The sequence below is a fragment of the Pteropus medius genome, unplaced genomic scaffold (genome assembly GCF_902729225.1).
Source record: "Pteropus medius unplaced genomic scaffold, Ma_sr-lr_union100, whole genome shotgun sequence".
Classification (NCBI taxonomy): Eukaryota; Metazoa; Chordata; class Mammalia; order Chiroptera; family Pteropodidae; genus Pteropus; species Pteropus medius.
This window is the reverse complement of record NW_024351732.1, coordinates 1,211,396-1,236,317: the sequence shown is the minus strand read 5'-3', so window position 1 is coordinate 1,236,317 and position 24,922 is coordinate 1,211,396. Positions and strand designations below refer to the sequence as shown.

Genomic DNA, 24,922 nt, shown 5'->3' with positions numbered 1-24,922 from the left:
GATAGGAGAGAGTCAAACCAAGAAGAGACAGTAGCCAACAGATATTAATTCAGCACGTGGTGGATACCAGGCCAATCAGCTCTGTGATGTAGGGCAGTCGTTACAAGGGCCGTGGAGTCAGTATGGGAGGAGAGGGCACTTAGACAATGAAGGAGCAGAAAATCTCAGGGGAAGCTGCTTGCTCTGGAGACAGGCCAACCCTCCCTCCCCCTCCCCTGCACCTGCTGGGAGGAGAGTCATGGATAGTATCTGGTAGAGAGACAAGATTCAGGTGAGGGGCTGAGAAAGCAGGCACCTGAACTGTCCCATGAAGTGGAAAGATTGTGGGCTTTGGAATCAGACAGCTGGGTTCTAATTCCAGCTGCATGACCTTGGGCAAGACGCCAAACCTCTCTGAGTTTCCGTTTCATCATTTGTGAAATGGGGCTAACGTCTACTTGACAAGTTTGTTGGGAAGATTTCAAGAGAGCATGTATATGAAAGCACCTAGCATAGTGCCTCAGAATCTCCTAAACTTACCTTCATTTTCTAAAAGGTAAAGAGAAGGCAGTTGCTCCTGGGGCAGACACACTGGGAGGTACGGACCGCAAACAGGAGGAGCTGTTTTTATTTCTTGAGTCAAGCTGTAGCTTGCTTTATCTGGCTTCTCCACGCTTATCAATGGAATATATATATATAGGGTTGGTTGAGGAGGAGATGGAGGAGTAAGGAGATGTGGGATGATAGCTAAAGAGTATGGAGTTTCTTTGTAAGATGAAAATGTTTAAAGTTGACTGATGATGGTGGCACATATCTGTGAATATACTAAAAATCAATGAATCGTATATTTTAAATGGATGAATTGGATGGTATGTGAATTATATTTCAATAAAGCTGTTATAAAAAAAGAATACTTTTTGTATTTTTTTTGTACTTGTAGTCTTGTTGGACTAATCTGACAATGTGAAAAAGAAATGAGTATAGTCTTAAAAATCCTCACTCAGTCCCTTTGATATTTCACAGGGACTGAGTGAGGATTACATGTGGGAAGTAAGAGTAGGATCCTTCTCATTTTGCTCTCCACTGGACTATCGATATTTCAAAGGGATTGAGTGAGGATTACATTAAATAGAAAATGCACACCAGCAAGAGACCAGCCGAAGAAAACAGCTCTTTATGCCAAATCACAGACCGAGGAGGAGAATGTGGGGGAAGGGCGGGGAGGGCCTTGGAGGACACTCCTCCCCTTTATTCACAGGTTTAGACGTTGTTCCATCTGCTCACGAAGTTCGAATTTCTTGATCTAGAGGAAAGAGAAAGGAGAGCCAGGCTTGGGGCCTCTGCCAGCTAGGGTGACCAAGTGTCTTGGTTTGCCTGAGACTGAGGAATTTCTTAGGCTAAAGCTGGGAAAGTTCAGGACAAACCAGGATGAGCTGACTGGTTGGTCACTCTACTGCCAGACTTTTACCCATCACTGAGGGAGACAGAGGTGGGGCCTCCTGGCCTTCTGCACCTGGGCCTCAGGCTACCCTGCCCCTCCCTACTCTCTTCCACCTTACATACCTTTCCTGAGGTAGTAACGGGGAAGCTGGTGACAAACACGATGTATCGGGGGATCTTGAAGTGGGCGATCTGCAGACCAGAGGAAGATAAAGCATGAGGTTGGGTTGGAGGGGTCATAGGGTTGAGTGAGGGGACAGTGGGCTGAGTAGTTGGCAGGGAAAGGAAGTTGAAGAACCAAACACCATCAGCTTGTAGTGAGTTGAGGCTCCTACCTTCCCTTTGCAGAAAGCCTTGATGTCCTCAGGCGTGGTCTCCTCCCCCTGCTTCAGCTGAATGCAGGCACAGATTTCCTCCCCCATCCGGTAGTCCTTCACTCCCACCACCTTCGAGTATCCCAGGTAGATATCAGACATCACCATCCCCACCCATTTCCTGCTCCTGGGGGATCACCTGTGCTTACCTGTACTGGGTGCCTCACCTGCACTTCCTGCACCTGCGGGTGTGTGTAAAAGAAGTCCTCAAGTTCTGCGGGGTAGATGTTCTCGCCACCCCGGATGATCATATCTTTGGAGCGGCCCACAATTCTGCAGAAGCCCTTCTCGTCGATCGTGGCGATGTCTCTGCAAGGAAAAGCCAGGAATGGCCTCTTGCCTCAGCTGGCTGGCTCACTCACCCATTCATCAAACATTTATTGAGCACCTACGTGCCTTGCCCTGCTCTAGACTCTGGACGATACAGCATGAACAAGATAATCTCTGGAACTTACGGTCTAGCAGGGGAGGCAGACAAAAGCAAACCAATACCTATAACATATTCTCTCTGTCAATATATCTATACATATGTTTTCCACGGCTGGCTTCTTTTCTGTAGTTCAGGTCTCAGCTCAAACGTTTCCACCTTAAGGAAGTCTTCTCTGACCACCCAATCTAAGAGAAGCTCCCCTCCCTACGACAGCCGCTTTCTCTCCTCTGATGGTATTTTATTTTCTTCATTTTTACCAATGTCTGAAATTATCTTGTTTGTATCTGTCTCCAGACATGTGGGAAGTAAGAGTAGGATCCTTCTCATTTTGCTTTCCACTGGACCACTGGTATCTAGAGTAGTGCTGGCACATCGCAGGTACATACAAATTTGTTGAATTAACAAATGAATGACTGAATCTTGGCTCCAATTTTGCAGACACTGGTGGAGTACACTGCCTAGGCACTCTCATCAGTACCGCGTCTGATTCTCCCAAAGCCCTATGTACCGACTGAACATCCCCATTTTTCACAATGTGGAATTAAGTCTCCAAGATGTGAGGGGGCCATCCTGACACACATGTTTTCCCTCTTCTGGTTTAATGTTCCCAGCTCAGCCTCAGGACCCCCAGTCTCCCCTCAGCAGCTAAAACCTCTGCCCCACTCTGCCCTCTCACCCTGTCTTATACCACTTGTCCTGGGTAATTGCTTCCTCAGTCTTCTTGGACTCGTTCCAGTAGCCCAGCATGACGCAGTACCCTCGGGTCCACACCTCTCCAGGTTCATTCAGCTCTGCCAGCCTCCCCGTCGTCATATTCACAATCTGGGCCTGGGACAGGGCAGCTTCAGGCTAATGCCTCCCACCCTCTCACTTCAGGATGGGGTCCCTCAGGAATGGGGGAGAGCTCTGCCTTACCTCCTCCCAATAATAAGGCCCCCTGGCTCTGCCCATTTCGAGCCAGGGAAGGGAGACAAAGACTAGAGTGATTTCATCATCAGTCAGACTTCTGAGTTGGGCACACAAGAACAAGGTGAGGCCCAGGCCAGGGGTGCTGAGGAAATGGAGTGGATGGGAGCTGCTGCAGAGAAGGGCTGTGGAGGACCAGGCCGGCTGAAGAATTACAAATTGTGTGAAAGAAAAGGGAGTGTCCTCTTCCTATTAAGCAGCAAACAGAGAAGCCAAAGAGGGTGATGTGGCAGGGCCATTTGAAGAGGAGAGGCGGCAGAGAGGCAAAGCCTGAAAGCCTAGAGGAGAAATGAGCTGCAGCCCACATGCAAGGCAGGCTTAGCCTCTGTGTGCCTCAGTGTCTGCACCTGTGAAATGGGGAGAACTAAGCTAATCCCTATCTACCTCATAGTGAGGCATCCCACAGAAAGTGGCAGTGAGGCTATTGGACACATGAGAGGGGGCTAATGCACACTCACTCCAGGGAGGAAGACAGGAAAAATCTGAACCAGGATGGTGGTTGGCCCCAGGGGAAGCAGCTGCTTGGGCACACTGGCAGTGACCCTGAGAAGCAAAGGCACAAGGGGGCAAGGGGAAACCAGGTGCAGGCTGGCACAAAGCATCAGCGTTGGAGCAGGAAAGGAGTCACAGCTGAGAATTTGAGAGTGAGAGATGATCTGGGTCAGCCTTCAGGTACAAGGGACCCCCAAAGGGACAGGCTGCTTGGGAGATTCAGTGTTTACACCAAGCAAAAGGTGGAACTCTGCTGAAATGAGGATAGGAGGCCTATGGGAGAGAAAGAGCTGCAAAGGAAACATCTCTGTACTCTGGCTCCTCTTCGAGGCTGTGCTGGCTGCGCCGAAACAGACAGTGGGGCTTGGCAAAAACACACCTCAGACAGGAAGGAAGGCTGTGGAGAAGTTCAGCTGGCGGCTGCCCTTGACCACCACTCAGCTCTTCCCCTCAGGCCTCAGCCCCTGGAGAAAGTCCCGAGACAGGCCCAGGGAAAGCTCTGCAGCAGGGAAGGGTAGAGGCGTCTGTGGGAGGTGGGGTCTAGGGATTCTGCTGTGGGGCTTACCTCTGTGTGAGGCATGATTCTACCCACACTTTCTGCCTTCTGCTGCAAAGTGTCCGTGGGAAAATTCATGAAGGTCACAAGACTGTTCTCTGTGCTTCCATAAAGAACCTAGAGGGTCCAGAAAGGATGTTTGGAGGGAGCTGGGGGACTGCAGAGGGATGGGGTGACTTACCCTGAGGGAATAAAAGGAACTCAGGGGAAAGTGGAGGGCAACCGAATGGTGGGAAAAGAGACACAGTTGTTAGAGGTCAAGGGTCAGGAGGCAGAGGCACTGGGACATTAAGCTGACTAACTCAACTGGCAAGGGCCCCGGCTGTGAAATAAAATTAGGAGCAGGGAAGCCATTCTCTTCTAGCCAAGGCTCTCAGTCTCTCTGTTTCCCTGGAGCAGCCACAACCCTCAGCCTGTGGCTCCCAGTGTTAACCATGCCCAGCCTTCTTATCCCCATCCCAGGCTGCCTTAGCGCCCCCCATTTCCTGATTTCAGGCCACAACATCCCCTGCCCCTCCCTTCCAAGCGGAAGGTCCCATAAACTTAATGAGAAAGCCAGCCTGCCTTGGCCCATCTGGATGCCGCATAGACACAGCCCCCACCCCTACTCCTACCCACCCCATCCACGGAAACCTGGGACAAGTGCCTGGCATTGGGGTGAGTGCCCCCAAGCTCTGGAGAGTTTCCTGTAAATTTTATTTCCATCAAAATAAAAATACAGCCAAAGCAAGGATTTTAAAAAGCCAGTGGTGCCTCCCTGCCCCCACACCACTTCTAGTGGTTGGAATATCCTGAGCAATAGAAAACCAGAAGCCAGCCTTGGAGGAGCCTAAATACCATCGGGGAATGTTCTAGGCCAAGTATGACCCTCATTTAGAGGCATCCCTCATCTAGGGTGAAAGGGGCTTAGGAGAAGGGCAGGCCTCCACATCTGAGCACTGGGTGAGGGGAGAGGGACTAGCTGCTCTGTATTCTAGGTCCCTACCAGTCAGCAAAGATACTAGACTTTTGTCTTTCACACCCTCCTCCAATTTCCTCTGTGTCAGCTGGCATAGCTCAGGCACAGCTGTGGTCTGGTGAGACCTGGGGTCCGGTTCATCACCTACCTCCCAACACAGAGGACATTCCCTGCTAGGCAGCCCAGAGCTGAGACCCTGACTTCCCATCCTCCCTTTTCCACAGGAATCTGGGCACAGTGACTGGCAAGTGGACACACAGAGACCTGGTCGGCTGGGACAGGGGCCGCCCACAGGACCTGAGCTGTCCAGAACTGTCCCTTGTAGCCAAGACCCAGGCCCCTCACCCACCCTCCCAGTCCTGGGGCCACTGCCCAGGGGTGGCCTCTGCCAAGTACATCTTGGCGCCACTCTGGCCACCACCCTGAGAGACCCCTCGGGGTTGGGTCCTGACCACTGGGGGTGGGGATGAGGGGATGGGATATTTTAGGGAGATTAAAGAAGAGGGAGGTGGGACTATGGTTGTTCAGTTGCCCTGACTCTGGTACCTGTGGTCTTCGGATGTGTTTGCGAGGCCTGCGGGTCACTCCCTTCCCTGCCACCCACTTTTCTGGTTAGTCTTCAGCCACGGGAAAAGGGGAGAGTGGTTGCAAGGGAAACTCAAGCAAGCTTCGGGCTGGGAGAGAAGGGCCAGAGGCAAGTCCAAGGGTGGGGAAGGAGCTCGTATCTCCTTGGGGCTGGCTGAGTGTCTTACCGGAAGGGGGAGCCCGACGTCAGGGCGACTAGCACGCTAGGGCCGGCGCCGCACAGGAGCCCCATTAAAGCGCCGCCGCCTGGCCAACCGCGGCGAGACTCGCGTCCGGCTGTCCGGCCCGGCTTCCTCCCTCCCCGGGTCCAGGGCACCCGGCCCAGTGTGTAATGGTGGGCGGGGGCAGCTTGGAGGCTCCATCTTGAGCAAACAAATACTTTCATGGAACGCCTCCCGCTCTGCGGTGTAGTCTCAGGGCTCTAGACACGCGCCTCACCGCAGCCCCCTCCCCTGCCCCCGCTAAAATAAATAAAAGCATGAGGAAAGGAGCTAGGGGTCTTCAGGGAAGCTGGATCTGAGAGCAGGGGACAAGGCTGAGGGCCACGGTCCCAGCCCCTACAAGGTCGCCAGCTGGGGGAGGGGCCCCACCGCCTCCCTGTCTAGGGCGGGGGCGCATCTCTGGGCGGGAGGAAGTTAAGCCCGGTGGCCTCGATGCTCCACGTAGGAGCTGGCTCTGGCTGCTAGTTGTGGTCAGGGCCACCGTATAAATAGGGCAGGAGACCCAAGCGCCGAGGACTTCCCGCTGCCCGCGCCCCGCTGCCGTCGTGCAGCTGCCCCCTGCCTGGCCCCAGGCATCCTGGCCATGGCCCACCCCATGCTCTTGCTCAGCCTTGGCCTCCTGGCCGGCCTGCTGCCGGCGCTGGCCGCCTGCCCCCAGAACTGCCACTGCCACGGCGATCTGCAGCACGTCATCTGCGACAAGGTGGGGCTGCAGAAGATCCCCAAGGTGTCAGAGAAGACCAAACTGCTCAACCTACAGCGCAACAACTTCCCAGTGCTGGCTACCAACTCGTTCCGGGCCATGCCAAACCTTGTGTCGCTGCACCTGCAGCACTGCCAGATCCGGGAGGTGGCTGCCGGGGCCTTCCGTGGCCTCAAGCAGCTCATCTACCTGTACCTGTCTCACAACGACATCCGCGTGCTGCGTGTCGGTGCCTTCGAGGACCTGACCGAGCTCACCTACCTCTATCTGGACCACAACAAGGTGACCGAGCTTCCCCGGGGACTGCTTTCCCCGCTGGTCAACCTCTTCATCCTGCAGCTCAACAACAACAAGATCCGCGAGCTGCGTGCAGGCGCCTTCCAGGGCGCCAAGGACCTGCGCTGGCTCTACCTGTCGGAAAACGCACTCAGCTCCTTGCAGCCCGGAGTTCTGGACGATGTGGAGAACCTCGCTAAGTTCCATCTGGACAGGAACCAGCTGTCTAGCTACCCCTCAGTGGCTCTGAGCAAGCTGCGGGTGGTGGAGGAGCTGAAGCTGTCCCACAACCCCCTGAAGAGCATTCCCGACAATGCCTTCCAGTCTTTCGGCAGATACCTGGAGACCCTCTGGCTGGACAACACCAACCTGGAGAAGGTGAGCTCCTGGCTGCAGAGCTCTGTCTTGGCTCCTTCTTCTCAGCCTGGAAGCCCAGGGATCCAAGGCCACGGCTGGGCGCCATTCTCTAAAATTGCCTCTGTTCCTCTGGCTATCTCCGAGGTGATGAGCTAGCTGTCTGTCTCGTCACATCCTACCCTAATCCCTGCCCTGCTGTCCCTGTTCCTAGTCTCAGCCACTGCCCTCCTAGCATTCCTACTTATAAACAGAGCCGGGGCCACCCTGGCCCCACCAATGGCCCCTAGGAGGCATTTCCAGTGCTCTCAAACCCTCTGCTGTGGGCAGCGGCCACTTCTTCCTGTCGGGCCTTCTGCCTCTCCTCTGCTTTTTTTTTTCCCCGTCTCCAGTAAATCTACTACCCCATAAAGGAAGGTTTGTTTATTGAGGAGACTTCCAGAGGAGCCAGGCGAATCAGGTCCACAAAGAGACCCTGTTCCTGATGAGGGTTTGGGGGGTTGGGGGGGTGCAGGTATTTACAGGTGCTCTATGCGGAGTGGGGGGCTGGGAGGAGTAGTAGAGGAAATGCCAAAGGAAAACCTCCTCTATGCCCCCCAGAGGCCATGGTAGGTGCCCCACCCCACCCCTGCAGTCCACATACACATTCCACTGCATTCTCAGGTCCATTTCAACTGAGTGGGGACCAGGGACCAGAGGCTCCTCCATGGGTTGCAGACATGGCACCCATGAGCTCTATGAAGGGACAAAGGCAAGAGCCACACACTCGTATCAATCTTTGGCACAGGTCGCCAGGTGTCTCCCCACAGGGAAGACTGGCTGTACCTCGCTGTCCCACAGACAGACCACTGACTGCCCTTTGCCCACCCCAGACCCATCTCCTGGCTGCAACCTCATCTAGTCCTTCCTCCCCTTTTATGCCCAGTGCTCGGCCTTAGGTCTGCACAGAATCCCTCCTTGGGGCTGGAAAAATCGTTCTGGTATGAGGGCTTTGGCCAGGAGGTTTGGGCAGGGACCAGGACAAGGTGGGGGAGATGGTCATCGGAACAGTCTGGTTACCAGAGAACTTCATACCCCTTCTCGCCACTGGCATGGCGATGAGGGCAGAATCGTACCTGGAAGGCAGCCAACCTTTGTCTGCATGGATGGAGCCTGTCCAAGCCTGCCCTTCTGCAGTCTGGCCCCTCCCCAGCTTAAGCCCACCAGTGCCAGAGCAGCCTTTCAGTGGGAAGCAGAGCAGGAAAGCAGGAGCTGATCTGGGCCAGGGGAGGCCAAGCAGGATCTGTGACGCCTGGGCCAAGATGTGGGCACCAATAGAATGTTTCCTCTGGAGCCATCCAACCTGGCCAAAGCCTCCACCAAGGAGGTTCCACAAATAGCTTCTGGCAGACAGTGAGGACAGAGCTGGGGAAAAGTCCCAGGCCCCTGGGGCTGTGGGAAGCCTGGGCCCACTGCCCATCCCACCAAACACTGATCAGGTTTACCATGTGCCAGCTTGGGCCACTGGAGCCGAACTCCGGCTGCCTCGCAGTCACAGTGTTTGTGTAGGGAGTTTTGTGCCAGGGCAGAGGAGCTGGGTGTGGTCCTTTAGCTACTGTTCACTCCCTAGTATGACCCTGGACAAGGGACTTAACTTTCCCCCGGCCCCATCTGCGCAAATAATACCAGCTATCTCGAAATGTGGTTGTATGGATTAAATCATTGGAGACAACTTAGTCACACTGTGACACTCCTCAAGGCGCTGCTGCTTGTGTCCAGGGAAGGATCCTGCCCCTCTGGGGCCATAGAGCTGAGAGAGGCTGGACACCGGGACTGGGGTGCTCACTGATGCCCACCTTGCCCCTCAGTTCTCCGATGCTTCCTTCCTGGGTGTTACCACACTAAAACACATCCATCTGGAAAACAACCGCCTGAACCAGCTGCCTTCCAACTTCCCCTTTGACAACCTGGAGACCCTCACTCTCACCAACAACCCCTGGAAGTGTACCTGCCAGCTCCGTGGCCTCCGGAGGTAAGTGCACCCCCATGCCACCCCCAGAACCCTCCTTCCTGTGATGCAGCGAGACACTGCCCTGCACTAAGACATCTGTCATGTGTCCTAGATCTGCTCCCTAACAGGTGTGGGACCCTGCAAGCTCTCATATTTATAAAATGAAGATGACAGTTCCAGACTATCCTAGAGCCAAGGCAATCCTGGCCTCATGGCTCACTGTCCCCTCCTCTAGTACTCACACATCTCTTCTCCAACCTTAGCATCTCTCTGTTTTTCCAGGTGGCTGGAAGCCAAGACTTCTCGTCCTGATGCAACTTGTGCCTCACCCGCCAAGTTCAAGGGCCAGCACATCCGTGACACAGACGCCTTCCGCAGCTGCAAGTTCCCCACTAAGAGGTCCAAGAAAGCTGGACACCATTAAACAGGTGGGAGCAAGGCAGGCATGTCCCTCATTCCCCTCTCTGGAGACTCTGGCAAGTGAGGAGGGTGTCCCAGGTCCTCCCTGCTCACGGAGAGACATGCAGACTCTCCAATTTTGCAGGGAGAAGAGGGGAGGACCTGGGTTGTTGGAGTTCTGACACTGATTCTTGCCTCACTGCAGATCCTGACCCAGCCGGTCCTGGTGACTGGCCTCTGCCTTCTGCCGGAGAAACTACTGACCTTCCCACCTCTGACCCCCATCTTCTTCCACAGCCTCTGCTGATGCACAGAGCTGTCCACACCTAGACATGTCCTGGCAGGGAGACTCGGGCACTCCAGCACCAGCCCAGGTCCACCTGATGGTGAGGTCTCCATCTGCCTGGCCCTTCCGCCTGGCTCCTCTCAGAGAAGCTGTTTCTGAGACTCCCCCCAAGTCCTTTAAAACCAGAACTGGGTGGGCATCAGGATGGCCACCTTCCAGAATCCTCCTTCCCTCTGCTCCCCTTGCCCTGCCATTTGAAAACCAACATCAGATCCTTGCCCCCACCCCCTGTTTCCAGAAAGGGTCTTAAGCCCATACCCCAACTCCGCCAGCTCCCCCCTGCCTGGATGTTCTAGCAGGACACCGGTGCTTTGCCGCATATCTCTCCATGCTGCATGTCTTCCCCAGATTTCTATGAAAATAAATTTATGTATGTATACTATTTACCCCCATTCCCTATCTCTATGACTCGCCAGCTGCTGATGAGGTCAGGTTGCATTTTCTCACATCTGATTTCTGGAAGGAGGGTGGGCCGAGAGGATCTTCCCTGGAGATCTTGCCTGGGCTTATCCCCACTTTCGTCCACCTGTTCTCATCCCGGTCCTGGCCTGTCACCCACCCATAGCCCCAGCTCCGGCCACCACTCACCACCAGCTCCCGTGCGTTCAGCTTTTTGATGATGGCTTGGATCAGCTCTGAAGGTGCAGGGGACCCGCCAATCACAGCTGAATCAAAGAGAGGGCTGACATGGCTTCCCCCTCCTCCAGGCCCAGTGGACCCCCTTTGCCTGCAGTTCTTTTTAGGGTAGAACATTTGCTCCCTCCCCTGACCCTGGATCCACTCCTACACCTGGCAGCTGGCCTTGGGCTGGTGTCCAGGAATGCTTGGGATTTGCCTCCCTCCCACCCATGTTTCTACAGTGAACTTCTTGCCCCCTAAATAAAGGATTGGATGTACATCTAGCTCACCCAGGCCAGTCCTGGCCTGGCCACCCTTGGCCCCTTCCCACCTCCACACATGGCTGAGATGTCGTAACTGGAGAAGTCAGGCTGGTTCAAAACATCCACGAACATTGTGGGAGTTCCATACAGGAAGCTGCCTCTGTATAAGGGAGGTTGGGAAGGTGGCATCTCAAATTCAGGTTTGGAAGTATAAGAGAACTTCCTCTTCTCACCCACCCCACCTTGAACCTGCAGTAAGGGCCAAGGCTACAACAGTGGGGAACAGGCAAGAGAAAGTCCTGGAGAAGGAACTGGTGCTCTCCTTGGGTGCCCCACTACTCTGTTTCCATTTCTCCTGGCTGGAGGGAGGAGACATCTTGGAGAGGAATCAAGGCCCAGGAGGGAGAAATAGGAGGGTCTCATGAGCCTGCGGGTAGCTGCCCACTGATGCCCACCTCTCTCGGCTGATGGCCTCCAGCGCCTTCTTGCCATCAAAGGTTGGAAAGGACACGATGAGGGTGGCACCATGCATCACGCTCATCATTGCGCCCCCGACAGAACCCAGACAGTGGTACAGGGGGTTGGGCAGGACTAACCGTGACTTCTCTGGCGTCTGGAGATGGAAGCAGGAGGCTGGGTCAACACAGGAGCCGGAAGCCCTAGAAGCTACTTCCTTTAGCCAGCAGGGGAGCCCAGCAAGCCCCACCCCCACCCATGCAGGGTTCCAGTAATCCCAGACCAGCATCCTCTCACCTTCAGGTCCATTTTCAGGCGCTTCCCTAGGAAGTAGGAGTTGTTGACAATGTTGTGATGGGAAAGGGTAGCCCCCTTGACTTTGCCTGTCGTCCCCTGACAAGACAAACAGGTGACACTTAGCCCCTTTCTCCCTATCTCCTTTCTTCCCTGGGCCACTGCAGGAAAGAGCACTAGACCGGGAGTCAGGAGAATGGGACTGTTGCCCCAGATCCATTCATTTTTTTCAATATGCATTCACAAAGGTTTACCACGTGCTTGCATGGTGCCAGGTGTTAGGATGCAGATGCAAGAGATAAGGTCTCTATCCTCATGCCACTCGTAAAGTGGTTCAGAGAACTCTGTGGCCCAGCAGCAAATTCTCCTTCTGGGCCCCGATTTCCTCATCTGCCAAATGAGGGGGCAGGCTCTACCAGCTCGGACCTGTGGTGGCACAGTACATCTGCCTGTGCTGCGGACAAGAAGGGCAGGGGAGGGGGGTATGTGACAAGGAAACTAGTTGCTGATGTTTTCCAGGCCAGAGAGGACAGCTAGGGCAAACCGCAGGAGAAGTGTCTGTACTCCTGACCTCCTCAGCTGTGTCCTTATTCTTGCGGAAGAGTCACAGGGGCAAGTAGGGGATAGCATGCCAGCCTGAGCTTGGGGCCTGGAGACTTCTGCCCTACCGAAGTGAACTGGATGTTGACGGGGTCATAACAGGACAGGAACTGCTGGGTGTGCTGGAGCTGGGCCAGATGCTGCTCTTTGCTGCCAGTTGCCGCCACTTCATCCAGGAGCAGTGTCCCAGGCAGAGGGGTGTCCACTGAGATGACTGTGGTCAGATCTGGGAGCCTGGAGGTAGGGAGGGTGGTGAAGGATGGCTGAGGGAGGGCCCAGAGAGACACCAGCCTCCATCCTGGGGGTGAGTAGGGAATGAGGAAGCCAGGATGCCACACGATGTACCCTTTTCCATCTGGGATAGCCCCACCTCTGACTCTTTAAGGCCCCTGGCTGGGCCTTCTCCAACTCTGGACAGATCTGCTTCAGGATGTTGTAGTACTGCTGGGTCTTGAATTGCTTGGGGAACACGAGGGCTTTGCAGCCCACCTGTGGAAGGGGAGTCCACCCCATCCACAGTCAGCAGGAAGCCCCAGACTGGGAATCTGGTGGAGTTCACACTAACAGTTGCTCTCTCTCGTACATCCTGACATATACATGCACTACTCTTTAACACACACACTACCACCATGACACATGCATGCACCAGCCCCATACATACACCAGCCTTGTATCTGCCCAACCACCCCCTCCTCCCACCCCCTCCCACAGCCTAAAGAATGACAGACTTTGGGTATCACCCATCTGTGCATGCCCTCCCCACTCTATCAGCCCTCTGTGCCAGGTGCTCACCTGGCCCCACACCCCAGGAATGGGTCCTACCTTCTTGAGGGTATACTCTAGCTCCGAAGCCTGGTAGCCTGGGTTCACAGACACCTGGTAGAGACAGCAAGGGTATGTCAGTGTCCTGGGCAGACCCTGTCCCTCTTGCTGCCCCTCTTCCTTCAAGAGGTTCAGAAACATGGTGCAGACAAAGGCAGCGGCCTGCCCCTGCAAAGCCCCTTGGTGGCTTCAGGAGAAATCACTACCCAGTCTGAAACCAGGCAGGCACTGGTTTTGCTCTGGGGCCAAGGAGCTGGGGGGGCTTCCTCTGAATAATGCCCTCCCCCCATATACCCAGCTTTGCCAGGCAAGCCCCTCCTCACCAGAATGAGGCCTGCTTGGGCTGTGGCCAGCTGTATGAGCACCCATGCATATGAGTTGGGTCCCCACATGGCCAGCCGGTCACCCTTGCGGAGACCAATACTCAGGAGCCCAGAAGCAGCTTTGTCCACCTGGTATAAACATACAAGGCACAAGAATGAGATGAGGGCAAGCAGGAAGGGGCCATGACTCCCACCTCAGCCCTTGGCCTGAGGATTCACATCAGAACCACCTGGGAACAAGGGACAGGCCTCTGAATCTGGGGTGGGGCCTAAAATATACAGATTTAACAAGTTCCCTAGGAGTGACTGATGCAGGAGGCATCCAGGTCACCTCTGCCTCAGCCCTGTCCTCATCTCCTGACACCCCTTCGGGTTCTCGGGCAGCCCCAGCACCCTGCTCCACAGTCAGTTGCTCCCCTTGTAGCTCCGCCCAGCTAGCACAGCCTGGGGCTGGTACCTGCCCACTTTGAGGGTTCAAGGTTAGCACCCACCTCTTCCTTAAGCTGGGCAAAGGTCAACCTGATGTTTTCATGGACGATGACCAAGGCCTCTCGGTCCGGAAACTTTTGTGCTGTAGCATCCAGGCAACTCCCTACAGTCTTGTTGATAAGAGGCAATTGGGTGCAGCCCTGGACATAGCTGAGGCCTCCAATGGGCAGGGTAGCAGTGTAATCCACCTCTTCGGAACTGCATGGAGAGGTGCCACGGGCTCTATTGCACCAGGCCAGGCCTCCCTGGCACTAAGGGCCTGGCACACCCAGCTGGGAGGCAGCCTGCTTACAATGGATTAGGGACTACTCCAGAAACTGTTGAGCCTGCCCTATCCCGAGGAACCACAGCTGTTAAACTCAGGGGCTACTTCACCCTTGGGAGACCCAGACCAGAGGCCGACTTCTTATCCTTAATAGGAGAAGTTTCTTTTCCCCAACCTATTCCCCAGTTTCCACTCAGTGCCAGTGGCCAGGAGGCTTGGTGCAGAAACCTTAGAAAGGGAAACCGAGGCAAATCATGGTGTTCTGACTAAGCAGACAGGTGGCCTAGGAAGGCTAGGAATGGCCTCATCCTAGATACTGCATCCTCCTGATAAAAAGCCCCTGGGTATTTGTCAAAACCTATAAAATAGTTCAATACAAGGACTAAATCTTAATGTAAACTATGTATTATAGTTAATAGTAATATGTCAATGTCAGTGCACTAATTGTAACAAATGTACCACACTAATTCAAGATGTTAATAATAGAGGAAGCTGCATGTGGGGTGGGAGGAGTTTGTGGAACTCTATGTACCACCTGCTCGGTTATTCTGAAACTCTAAAACTGTACCAAAAATTTAAGTCTATTAATTTAAAAAAGCAAAACCAGAAAAGGCCTCCAGAAGTCCAGGTATTACACGCTTAGGCCTATCTGTGCTCATTTGCCCAATTTGGACAACTGCTAGGCTCCCACCCAGGCCACATGGTTGTGTAACAGGTCTCAGACCTTGTTCCCATCAGAAAACATATGCTCCAGGTTCCAGCCTTCCAGGTCACCTCCAGGCCACCACTGGGTGGAGTAGAGTAGGTCCCCCAAGGGCCAATTCTAATAATTCAATTCTGCAGCTGCTGTGCTAAAAAGACCATGCCTATTGTTTATGGCTTGTAGGGGAGAATTTCTGGGAAGAACATGGTCTGCAGGGCAAAGGAGAGCAAAACTGGGTTTCCCTGTAAATGAGAGAGGAGACTGCTTCTGTCTTGTAGGTGGGCAAGTCACAATGCAAGCTGATGGGGAGGTGGCCCTGACTTGACTTTGAAGCTATAGCTGGGGAGGCCAGGATGATTCACATAGTGGGGGGACTGCTGAAGCTCTGTAGGGAACAAGCAAGCAGCAGACTGGGATTGGGGTTCTGAGGTCTCATCGCTGGCATGCTGCTGGGAGGGTGACCGTTGCGGACACTTTTAGTGCCCCACGTTATGTCTCCTCAGAGCACCTTTGGTTTCAGCCGCTGGGACAGTTCTGTGGGGAGGTCTGTCTGGCCAGGGACGTCTCGTGCCTCCTCTTCTGCAGCCTGACAGTTCTGGTTAGCAGCTATACCTCCTCAGAGGTTCTAGCGGGTAAAACCCTGGTTACCTGGGGCGACAACTTCAGTAACAGCCAATATTGGCTGCTCTTTCTGTCTCCTCTTCCCACTCCCTCACTTCTGCTTCCTAGGGTCACAAAAAAAGCACCTGCACCCAAGTCCTTGTTCTCAGGGGAATCCAAATCAAGACACAGGATTTCTCCTCTCTGGGCCAGCTAGAATGCTGCCTGTGACAGGAAAAGAATGGCAGCTATCTTGGACCACTTGGTGAACTTGGACTCCACAGAGCAGCAGGACAGAGGGGGTTGGTGTCTGATAGCAGGATGTACCATATCAACTACAGACTAGCTATCTCCCAGAAAAAGAAATTCCCATCTCCTTTAAGCCACGAGAGAGTGGGTTTCTCCGATACACATGAAGTTAATCCTAAAATTCCTAGGTAGGAATTGTGAACTCTCATTCTACAAATTAAAAAAAAACTGAAGTATGGAGAAGCCTAGTGGACTGCTGGGCTGGTAAAGAGCTGAGCCCAAAGTTACAGCCACATAACCCACTTCGATTGGGGCAAAAGGAGTGGGATAGGTAATTCTGTTCTTTAGATTTTGGGTTTATCCCTTATCTGGTCACGAGAGATTATCTAATCTCAATTTTATTTTTTCCACCATTGTTTACTAATTGAAACCAAGAAACTAGGACTGGAGTAGGGCAGAGCTGAGGTGGAATCAGGTGGCTCCTTCAAAGAACTTAAGAGTTCTAGAAATTCATATCAATGCAATTTGCTCATAAATGTCAGAACCACCTATCATTTTGAAAGTCCAAGCACAAACAGAACTGATTCTCTCTCCTTCCTTCAACACAACCCAAAGGCCTTGGCCAAAAAGGGCAGCCACTTCTTTTTCTATTCTTAAAGTGGTAGGTATTCCATTTAAACATGAAAAAGGCAATAAAAAAGATTTTGTTTTAGGAAAAGTTGTTTGTTTGTTTAATGTGTTGAAGCTGGAGGAGGACAGCCAGCAGCTCCAGTTGCTCCTAACTCAAATAATTAAAATAAATATTTAGTAAGGCCTTAGATAGTGCAAAATACAAGCCCCAGGTAGAAATGAATATGTGTAAATCAGTCAGGTGAGAGCCATGACAAAGTAAAGCCCCACGCGCAGGGGTGCCCTCAGAGAATCTGCACATGAGATTTCAGGCCCAGATCTGCTGCTAAATCTGATTTCATAACTCAAGACACAAGGATTTTTTTTTTTTTTTTAAAAAGAACTCTCTTGATTTCTCACTTTGGCAACTAATGTGCTCCTGGTTTTATACCCAGTACTTCACAGTGCCTGGAATGTTAGAGATGTTCAACTGAATAATCAAGTGAATTAATTATTAATAACACATAAAACAACCCAATTTAGAAAATGAGCAAAGGACTCGAACAGACATTTTTCCAAAGAAGATATACAAATGGACATCAAGCATGTGAAATGCAAAGTAAAACCACAATGAGATGCCACTACACACCCACTAGAAAGGCTATAATCTAGAAAACCAAAATAAGAGGTGTCGGCCAGCATGTGGAGAAATTGAAATCCTTGTGCATTGCTGGAGAGAATGTAAAATGGTGCAGCCACTGTGAAAAACACTTTCGCAGTTCTCCAAAAAGTTAAACATAGAATTACCATATGACTCGGCAATTCCACTCCTAGATATAAACTCAAAAGAATTGAAAACAGGTGTTCAAAGGCTTATACACAAAGTTCACAGCAGTACTATTCACAGTAGCCCAAAGTGAAAACAACCCAAATGTCCAGTAATGGATGAATGGATAAACAAAATGTGGAACACCCATACAATGAAATATTATTTAGCCATAAAAAAGGAATGAAGTGTTGGAGAGGATGTGAAGAAAGGGAACCCTCATACATTGTTGGTGGGAATGTAAATTGGTACAGCCTCCGTAGAAAAGAGTATAGAGGTTCCTCAAAAAATTAAAATAGAGTTACCATGTGACCCAGGTAGCAATTCCTCTACTGGGTATCTACCTAAAAAATTTGAAAACTTATTTGTAAAGATATATGTACCCCCTACGTTCATTGCAGCATTATTCACAATAGCCAAGACATGGAAACAACCTAAGCGTCCTTTGACTGATGATCGGATAAACAATATGCGGTGTACAATGGAATACTACTCAGCCATAAAAAGGATGAAATATTACTATTTGCAACAACATGAATGGATCCTGAAAGTATCATGCTAAGTGAGATAAGTAAGACAGAAAAAGATAAGAAACATATGATTTCACTTATATGCAGGATATAAACAAAAAGCAACAAATGAACAAACAAAACAAACAAATAAACTCATAGACACAGACAACGGTATGGTGGTTACCATAGGAAAACAGGAGTGAGGGGAGGATGAAGAGGGTAAAAGGGGTTAAATATAAGGTGATGAAAAGAGACTAGACTTTGGGTGGTGAACACATAATGCAATATACATATGATGTATTATAAAGTTGTACCCCTAAAACTTATGTCATTGACCAATGTTACCCCAATAAATTTAATTTAAAAAAGAAATAATCTCTAATTTGAATGTAGCAGGATTTTTCTTTCTGAGGGTTCCAATGGATAAAATAGTTTATGCGCCTTCTGTACAGTTCATGATATCCTGTGATTACTGGCTCAACCAACCCCTTTCATACATGGATGCATATTCTCCAGATTCAAGAGCACAGAGCGGCTCATGACACTTTGCTTTTGTTTAAAACATGTCATACTGGATACGAGGCTTTGGTCCAGAAGGCAGCCCCGACTGGAATACTGCTCCAGTAGGAAACTAGAATCCACCTGTTAACTATCTGCTTTACGAGTCATTTCCGGGAATGTCTATAGAGACTTTTAATGACAAATTGGGAATGTAATGATTCTGATTTATGAACAAGATGGGGACTCTCAGTGGTGAAGGGTGGAGGTGGGTAATCCCCTGCACGGTATATGCACTGAAGGAAGAAAGGGAACATTGAGCAGTTTCTCTGTAAAGCTGTCATGCAGCCTTCACAGGCAAATTGTTCAGGTGCTTTTATGCCTGTCTTACAAATGGAGAAAAGTGACACAGTTAAGCAACTTGTCCGAGATACCACAATAAAAGCTGATTAAAACAGCCTCACCAATCAGATCACAAAAACCTTTCCAGTAAAACAGATCAAGTAATATTGACATATGAAACACAATAATGACCTAATCTGCCACAAAGTCACAGATGAAGGAAGATGAATGGCCAGCAATGTCGATGTCACAAATCAAAGCCAAACGATCACGAGGAATTTGTTCTCCAAGAGATCAGCAAAGATGGAAAATTCTGGTATTATGATGTTTGTAACTTATTTTCAAATGGTGGCCAAAAGTGTGTGTGTGTGTGTGTGTGTGTGTGTGTGTGTGTGTGTGTGTGTGTAGAGAGAAAGGATAGAGTAAGGCAGAGGGAGAGACCTATTCTCTGACCCTTTAGCAGCTGATACTCCAAATTCAATCTTTTTGGTCATTTATTTGGATTGTTATGTAACTGGGTCCAACAGCTGTTATTCCAAAAATTATAATATCAAATTCTATTTGATACTCTAATAAATTAAAAGTCACTAGAGGGGAAAATATAACAAATCAGAAATTCTCTGCCCAAACCAAAGACTGCTGTCTTTCTAGAGTTCACGTTTAATTTCAAAATTCCATGACAGGTATTCTTGTCAAAGACTGTTCATAGGCAATACCAAAAAGCAGTTTCAGCTAAATGAGCATTCATCCTTGCCAGTGGAGCCAGGGATTGGGGCCCGCTGGCATAAAGAGTATATGAGATTTGTTTCTATTATTTCTTACAACTGCATGTAAATGTTGGTATCTCAAAATAAAAGTTTAATTTTAAAAGTTCTTAAATTATATAATATAGAGACCACAAGGTAAAACCAGGCCGCCCAGTTTAATGGGCCTGGAAGTTACACTGTCCTCACCATTCTCTGCTGGGACAGCCCCTTGACACTTTTATAAGACCTACTCTAGAAAAAAAAAAAAAGACCTATTCTGGGGTCCCCACTTCTCAGCTTGCCTTTTTGCTGCCACAGAGGTGAAATATTGCGCAGGTGAGACAGTGTCCTTTGCCCACGGTTATCAAGGAAAGCTAAACTGTTTTATGTATAACACACTCTTTCATGAATTTTTGTCAAAGTTAATGCGTCGCTCCTCTCAAAAGTGTCCCTTGGTTTTTGAACAAAAGAAGCCCGGCACAGAGACTCAAGTACAGGTAAAATTAATCTAGGAGATTAGAAATCAGAACAGTGGTAGCCTCTGGTTGGGAAAGGGAATTGACTGGAAAGGGGCATGAGAGAAATTTCTAGAACTGTGTTGTCTATACGGTATAGCTGTTAATTACATGCAGCTGTGGAACACTTGTAATGTGGCCAGTCTGACTCAAAATGTTCTGTTAGTGTCAGATACATACCAGATTTGGAAGATTATATGAAAAAAAAAGTGTAAAATATCTCATTAGCAATTTCTAAAAGACTGAATACGTGCTGAAATGCTATTTTGACTATATTAAGTTAAAGAAAATATAACATTAAAATTAATGTCACATCAAGGGAATCGCTTCATGAAGTATATAAATATCTAACCACTATGCTGTATACCCGAAATAAATATAATATTGAATGTCAACTGTAATTGGAAAATAAACATAAATAAAATTTTAAAATTTAAAAAATTAATGTCGCCTATTTCTTATTACTTTTTAAATACGGCTGCTAGAAATTTTAAAATTACATATGTGACTCACAATATATTTCTATTCTGTTTTAGAGTGATGGACAAGTTCCATATCCTTGGATGCTGAGTAATGGGTATGTACATTTGTTAAAATTCATTGAACTGTACACTTAAGATTTGGGCATTTTACTGTATATAGTTATACCATAAAGCCCCATGATCTTTTCACCACCTAACATATCCTTCCTGAATGAGACTACAGCTTGCAAAGGACAGAGACTACAAAGAACTCCCAAGTGGTAAGAGTCACAATAAGATTTGAGCAGGGTACTCTACATTTGGTGGAAACTTTCATTTTTTAGCATCTTGAATAAAACCACTGGTATATCTGTGTTTATGCTTATGTAGAGAAAGTATGCAGGAACTTACTGAGTCCAGGAAACTCAAGAAGACAGAGAACATTGTCGAATGCCTGAACTACTCATGGTGGGGAGGCATCCATGCTTCAGATTTTCCCTTGGGCTACTTGTATGGGGCCCCCAGAGAAAGCACACAGGAATCGGGGTAGGGGTGGGGGGCTGATTCAGGATACCCAACCCTTGATGGGATCACTAAGGTACCTATAGGTCTGGATCTTAGCTTTCTAGGGTCAAAACCCTTGATGTTTTGTATGCACTCACCTAGGACTACAGAGAATCACATAGTAACATTTCATGTAAGTATGAATACTTCATACTTCGACCATAGCCCTCTTGGATTCAGGAATCAGGTTCAAACACCAGCCACCTTAGGAATCACAGAATATCTGCAGAAATGTAGAGTGCTTCTTTTCCAAGTGGCCTATTTTACAAAGAAACCAAGGTCTCGAGAAGTTGAGTGATTTCCTTAAAGCTATACTGAGTTAGAAGTGAGTGGGCTAGGATTTGCTTTCCTGTCATCTGACACTGAAACTGAGAAATACAAGCATACCTACAAGGTTCAAAAAACATGTTTCGTCAGCTAGAAACACAATTTGTTTTATTTCTGAAGGGAGGCAAACCTGGCAAGGTTGCTGGTACTTGTTACATATTAGCACTATACTCCCCTAGCAAAGTCCAGTCAGGATATAAAACATCCTGTATTTTGGTTTGTTCAGCATATTACCAGGAAAAAAAAAAAAAAAGCAGTCCTTAATCCAAACACTTAGCATAAGCACAGACCTGTCGATACATCTCAAGCAGCCCTGCCTTGGTTTAGGCAGTTGCCCTGCCAGAACTGCTTCCTTCTTCCTCTCCACACGAAAATATTAAAATGTGGTTTTGTTGGAGTTGAAAGAACATACGAAATCATTATTACACAAGCACTACCTGTATAAAAGCTTATTACTGCTTGGCAAAGATTTCCTTGGTGCCAGGCTGTGGTTTAAGAATTTTCTCATGTAACTTCATTTAACCCTCACAACAACACTACACATGAAAAAAGTCAAGTTCAACTTCGGCCCCAGAGCTAACAGGTAGAAAGTGGTTCCTTTGAATCCAGATCTGGTAGACTCTAAAGTTTCTGTCTGTAGCTTGAATAAATAATGTTGGGGAGATTAGGAGGGCTCCATATCCAGGATTCAAAAGAGTTCAAGCACAAGCAAGATTTCATATAAGTCTATAGGCGTCATACTTCAAACTACAATACAGTCCTATGGCCGAAGGGTTCTGGCCTCTTTAGGAAGCCTTCCCTAATCTCATTTCCAGCAATTAGATTCTCTCCTGCTTTGATTAACATCCTTTAAGGGGGAGCACCCTTTCTGCTTTGAATCAGTGGGTCTATAGTCTTCATCTGCAGATTCCTTTTAGGCAAAGAACTCAGTGAAAACAGATTTATTCATCTTTGTATTCTCCACTGCACCCTCCACAGTAGATTGTATACCTACTTCCTGCAAGGCAGGAAAGGGTAACTAAAACCAATGTGTATGATTCACTGACTACAACACCCCAGATGGATGTGACAACATCACAGGTAAGCCTTAGAGATCTGGGGGAAGCCTGGGCATCTCAGGTTCATCAAGGAGAAAGTGTTAGATTTCTCCCTCCAGGGCTTCCTAAAGTCCCAGACTAGCCCATCTGTCTTCCTTGGGGAAGGAAATATGTGGACAAGGGGAAGAAGTTGGTGGTTCGGGAGATCTGGAGAGCAATTGACAGTTTCTTATTTTCTTCTGGGGAAAAAAAAGGCTCTGGACAGCCCCAACTTTGATGGAGAAGGGAGTGTCCAGCAGATCCAAGGACTGGCCAGGAGAGAGACTCGGGTGCAAGAAAAAGGCCACTGAGTGGAGATCCTCTCCTACTTTCAAATCAGTTGGAATTCCCAGACACCATTTGAAGGTTCTCGAAAACCAGCTCTGCCCCAAAGGAAAGTCTGAGAAGAGCAAGGCTTCAGCAATCCAACAAATATGTACCTTAGTGACAATGTCACCAGACTCAGAGGTTAGGTAATGTACCTAAGGTCATGCAGCGAGTAGGTGGAGTTCAGGGCTGTAACTCAAAGCTTCCTAAATAATTAATAGGCTTGGAATGTTAGGCATCAAGAAAGCAGGCCGTGTGGGACCAGATCGGAAAGAGGAAAGAAAAAAAGTTCAAGAACATTGCACACATTTGACTTGGAACACAGAGTCACGATCATCCTGATTTATATTTTGCCCACTAGATTGCAAACTTCTGGAGGAAAAGATCCTACGGCTTCCATAGTCACAGCACCCACCAGGTGCTTGACATGACATTCTCAGAAATGTCTGTTCAATGCTTGAAACTCTGAGGGTTTCTGAAAGGGAAAGTTGGAGTGGAAGGGATGGGAGGGAATTAGGACAGATGCTCAGGAAATCTTCTCTCTCTGGAAAAATAGATCTTTTCGGGACACAGAGTTTTCGGAGGCCTGGTGGCCCTTCTCTGAGGTCACAGACCTGTAGCAGGAGAGTGACCTGTTTTGTTTACATACAAAAAAGTTCAAAAGTCAGGATTGTTGCCATGTGGCCAGAGGTGGCTTGATTTAGTATTAGAAAACATGTACATTTTTGGGGGGATAACTTTCCTTAGAAGCCTCACAGTCTAAGAGGGCACCCAGGAGCCCAGAGGTGGGGCTTGGAGGCCAGGGGATAGTGATGGTAGAACTTGCCTAGGGAGCACCGGGAGGTAGTGAAGGACACAGCTAGTAGAGAACCCAGCTCTTTTCACCAGAATCCCATCCGACCAGTCTTGAGCCAGTGGGTTTCCTCAGAAAATTAGGTATGGTAATCTTAAAGCAAATTCAAAACATTGTGATCTTGGAGTTCCAGCCAAAAGAGGAGTTTGCATCTTCTTCTAACTCTCATCATCCAAAAAAATTTTTTAACCAAACAGTTCTCTCATATGAGATGCTTCTTTGGGCTCCTCCTCCCTTTTCCACGTCCAGGCCCACATCCCATCTGGTATCCAAAACCAGGTCCTACCCCAGACTTAATATCCAGCCCAGCTGGTGGCAGGACAGGCTCAGTGGTGCCCAGACCTCTGCCCTGCTGCTTGCTGAAAATAACCACCATAACAACACTGATAACAACAGCATTGTACAGCTATGGAGAGAGCAAAGCAACTGGAGGTGTTCAGCCTTCACCTGCCGGCCCCCACTCCATCCTTTGCAATGGGGACAGAAGGAAACAGGCCCAGTAGATACAAGGAGCAAAAGCAGTGTTTGTCAGTAGCTAATGAGGAGAGGGGAGACTGCGGAGTTTAGTAGCCTGAGGTGGGCAAGATGGGGCTGAAAATCCCCCAAGTTTTTCCCTGAAGAGCGTGCAGCTCAGAGGCAGTGTTCTGGGGACAGAGTCCAGACCTTGCTCCTGCCCCTCTCCCTGGGGCTAGATTGCTAAAGGCCCCCAATGCTGGTCCTCTGCGTGCACATGAATGTAAGAATCTATAGAGTCCAGAACCTGGAGTCAGTGCGGGGTCACTGCCAGCCACCAGCCAAGTCCCATTCTGAGCCGGCTAAGCCAGTATTTCCTGTTGCCTAAGTGCTAAGTGCAGGGTACCTACTACCCCGAGGTGCAGCAGTTGCGGGCCTCCCAGCCGCAGTGGGATCAGCCGCCAGGGAAGCTCTGCAGGACCGTCGCGCCCGCCCCTTCCCCAGGCCCCGTACCTGAGGGGACGGACACCCTGCAACCTCACTTCCCGACAACCCCGAGAGAGGATGGAGCGGACTCCTAGCATTCCCAGACTCTCGGCGAACAGCCTCCCGAGACGCAGCATCCCGATGCAGACAGCTATGGCTCTCCACGCAGGTGTCCTGGTCGGAGGAAACTTTTAAAGTGAATCGAAGCGGGGCGAGCGCGAAGCTAGCGGGGAGGAGGTAAAGCTCGCCTCTGCCTGTGGAGTGAGACCGACTCGGACAATTGGGGCGGGGCGGGGTAGGGTAAGGCCACTCTGCGCGCGGCCACCCTCCCCTGCGACCCGCGGCCCGCCCCCTTCCACCCTCGAAGAATTGCCCTGGTTTCCCGCTGGATCTGAAGTCCTCGGCTGCACGTCTCCCTTGGCAGATCTCCACTCCCAACCACCAGACCCCTAGGTTTTGAGGCGCAAGAGCTTGTTGATTTCGTAGAAGGAAGCCAGTAGTACGTGAATGCGGTGCGGATGGCGAAGCCCAGAAGCCTCCATTCCTGGACGCGCGTCATGTGCCGTCCCTTTCCCC

At 50.0% G+C, this 24,922-nt stretch overlaps 2 protein-coding genes across 3 annotated transcripts; one reads left to right on the top strand and one right to left on the bottom strand.

Annotated features, from left to right (window-relative positions):
* Positions 1 to 1,131: 1,131 nt before the first annotated feature.
* Positions 1,132 to 24,626, bottom strand: ACSF2 (acyl-CoA synthetase family member 2). Its single transcript, XM_039846312.1, has 16 exons — positions 24,374 to 24,626; positions 13,937 to 14,132; positions 13,446 to 13,574; positions 13,123 to 13,176; positions 12,671 to 12,789; positions 12,369 to 12,534; positions 11,704 to 11,799; positions 11,406 to 11,563; positions 11,019 to 11,110; positions 10,658 to 10,734; positions 4,247 to 4,354; positions 2,900 to 3,051; positions 1,961 to 2,102; positions 1,755 to 1,865; positions 1,543 to 1,611; positions 1,132 to 1,282 (listed from the first exon to the last, which is right to left on the bottom strand). Exons 1-16 carry the CDS (start codon positions 24,481 to 24,483, stop codon positions 1,232 to 1,234), a joined length of 1,830 nt encoding a protein of 609 aa, XP_039702246.1. The 5' UTR covers positions 24,484 to 24,626; the 3' UTR covers positions 1,132 to 1,231.
* CHAD (chondroadherin) lies at positions 5,524 to 10,451 on the top strand. 2 transcript variants are annotated; one of them, XM_039846314.1, is made up of 4 exons: positions 5,524 to 7,358; positions 9,182 to 9,345; positions 9,607 to 9,752; positions 10,021 to 10,451. In XM_039846314.1, exons 1-3 carry the CDS (start codon positions 6,585 to 6,587, stop codon positions 9,746 to 9,748), a joined length of 1,080 nt encoding a protein of 359 aa, XP_039702248.1. In that variant the 5' UTR covers positions 5,524 to 6,584; the 3' UTR covers positions 9,749 to 9,752; positions 10,021 to 10,451. The 2 variants fall into 2 exon arrangements, with proteins under 2 accessions (XP_039702248.1, XP_039702247.1); XM_039846313.1 differs by having other exon boundaries at positions 9,929 to 10,451.
* Positions 24,627 to 24,922: the final 296 nt, after the last annotated feature.

What these genes read in the sequence shown, in the direction of transcription:
- CHAD (XM_039846314.1), top strand. Translation starts at nt 6,585, where the DNA reads ATGGCCCACCCCATGCTCTTGCTCAGCCTTGGCCTCCTGGCCGGCCTG. An exon ending in ACAACACCAACCTGGAGAAG is followed by an intron (nt 7,359 to 9,181) that starts GTGAGCTCCTGG and finishes CTTGCCCCTCAG; the next exon opens with TTCTCCGATGCTTCCTTCCT. An exon ending in CAGCTCCGTGGCCTCCGGAG is followed by an intron (nt 9,346 to 9,606) that starts GTAAGTGCACCC and finishes CTGTTTTTCCAG; the next exon opens with GTGGCTGGAAGCCAAGACTT.
- ACSF2 (XM_039846312.1), bottom strand. Translation starts at nt 24,483, where the DNA reads ATGCTGCGTCTCGGGAGGCTGTTCGCCGAGAGTCTGGGAATGCTAGGA. An exon ending in GAGGCCATCAGCCGAGAGAG is followed by an intron (nt 11,111 to 11,405) that starts GTGGGCATCAGT and finishes TCCCTTATACAG; the next exon opens with AGGCAGCTTCCTGTATGGAA. An exon ending in AGGCTTTCTGCAAAGGGAAG is followed by an intron (nt 1,612 to 1,754) that starts GTAGGAGCCTCA and finishes TCTGGTCTGCAG; the next exon opens with ATCGCCCACTTCAAGATCCC.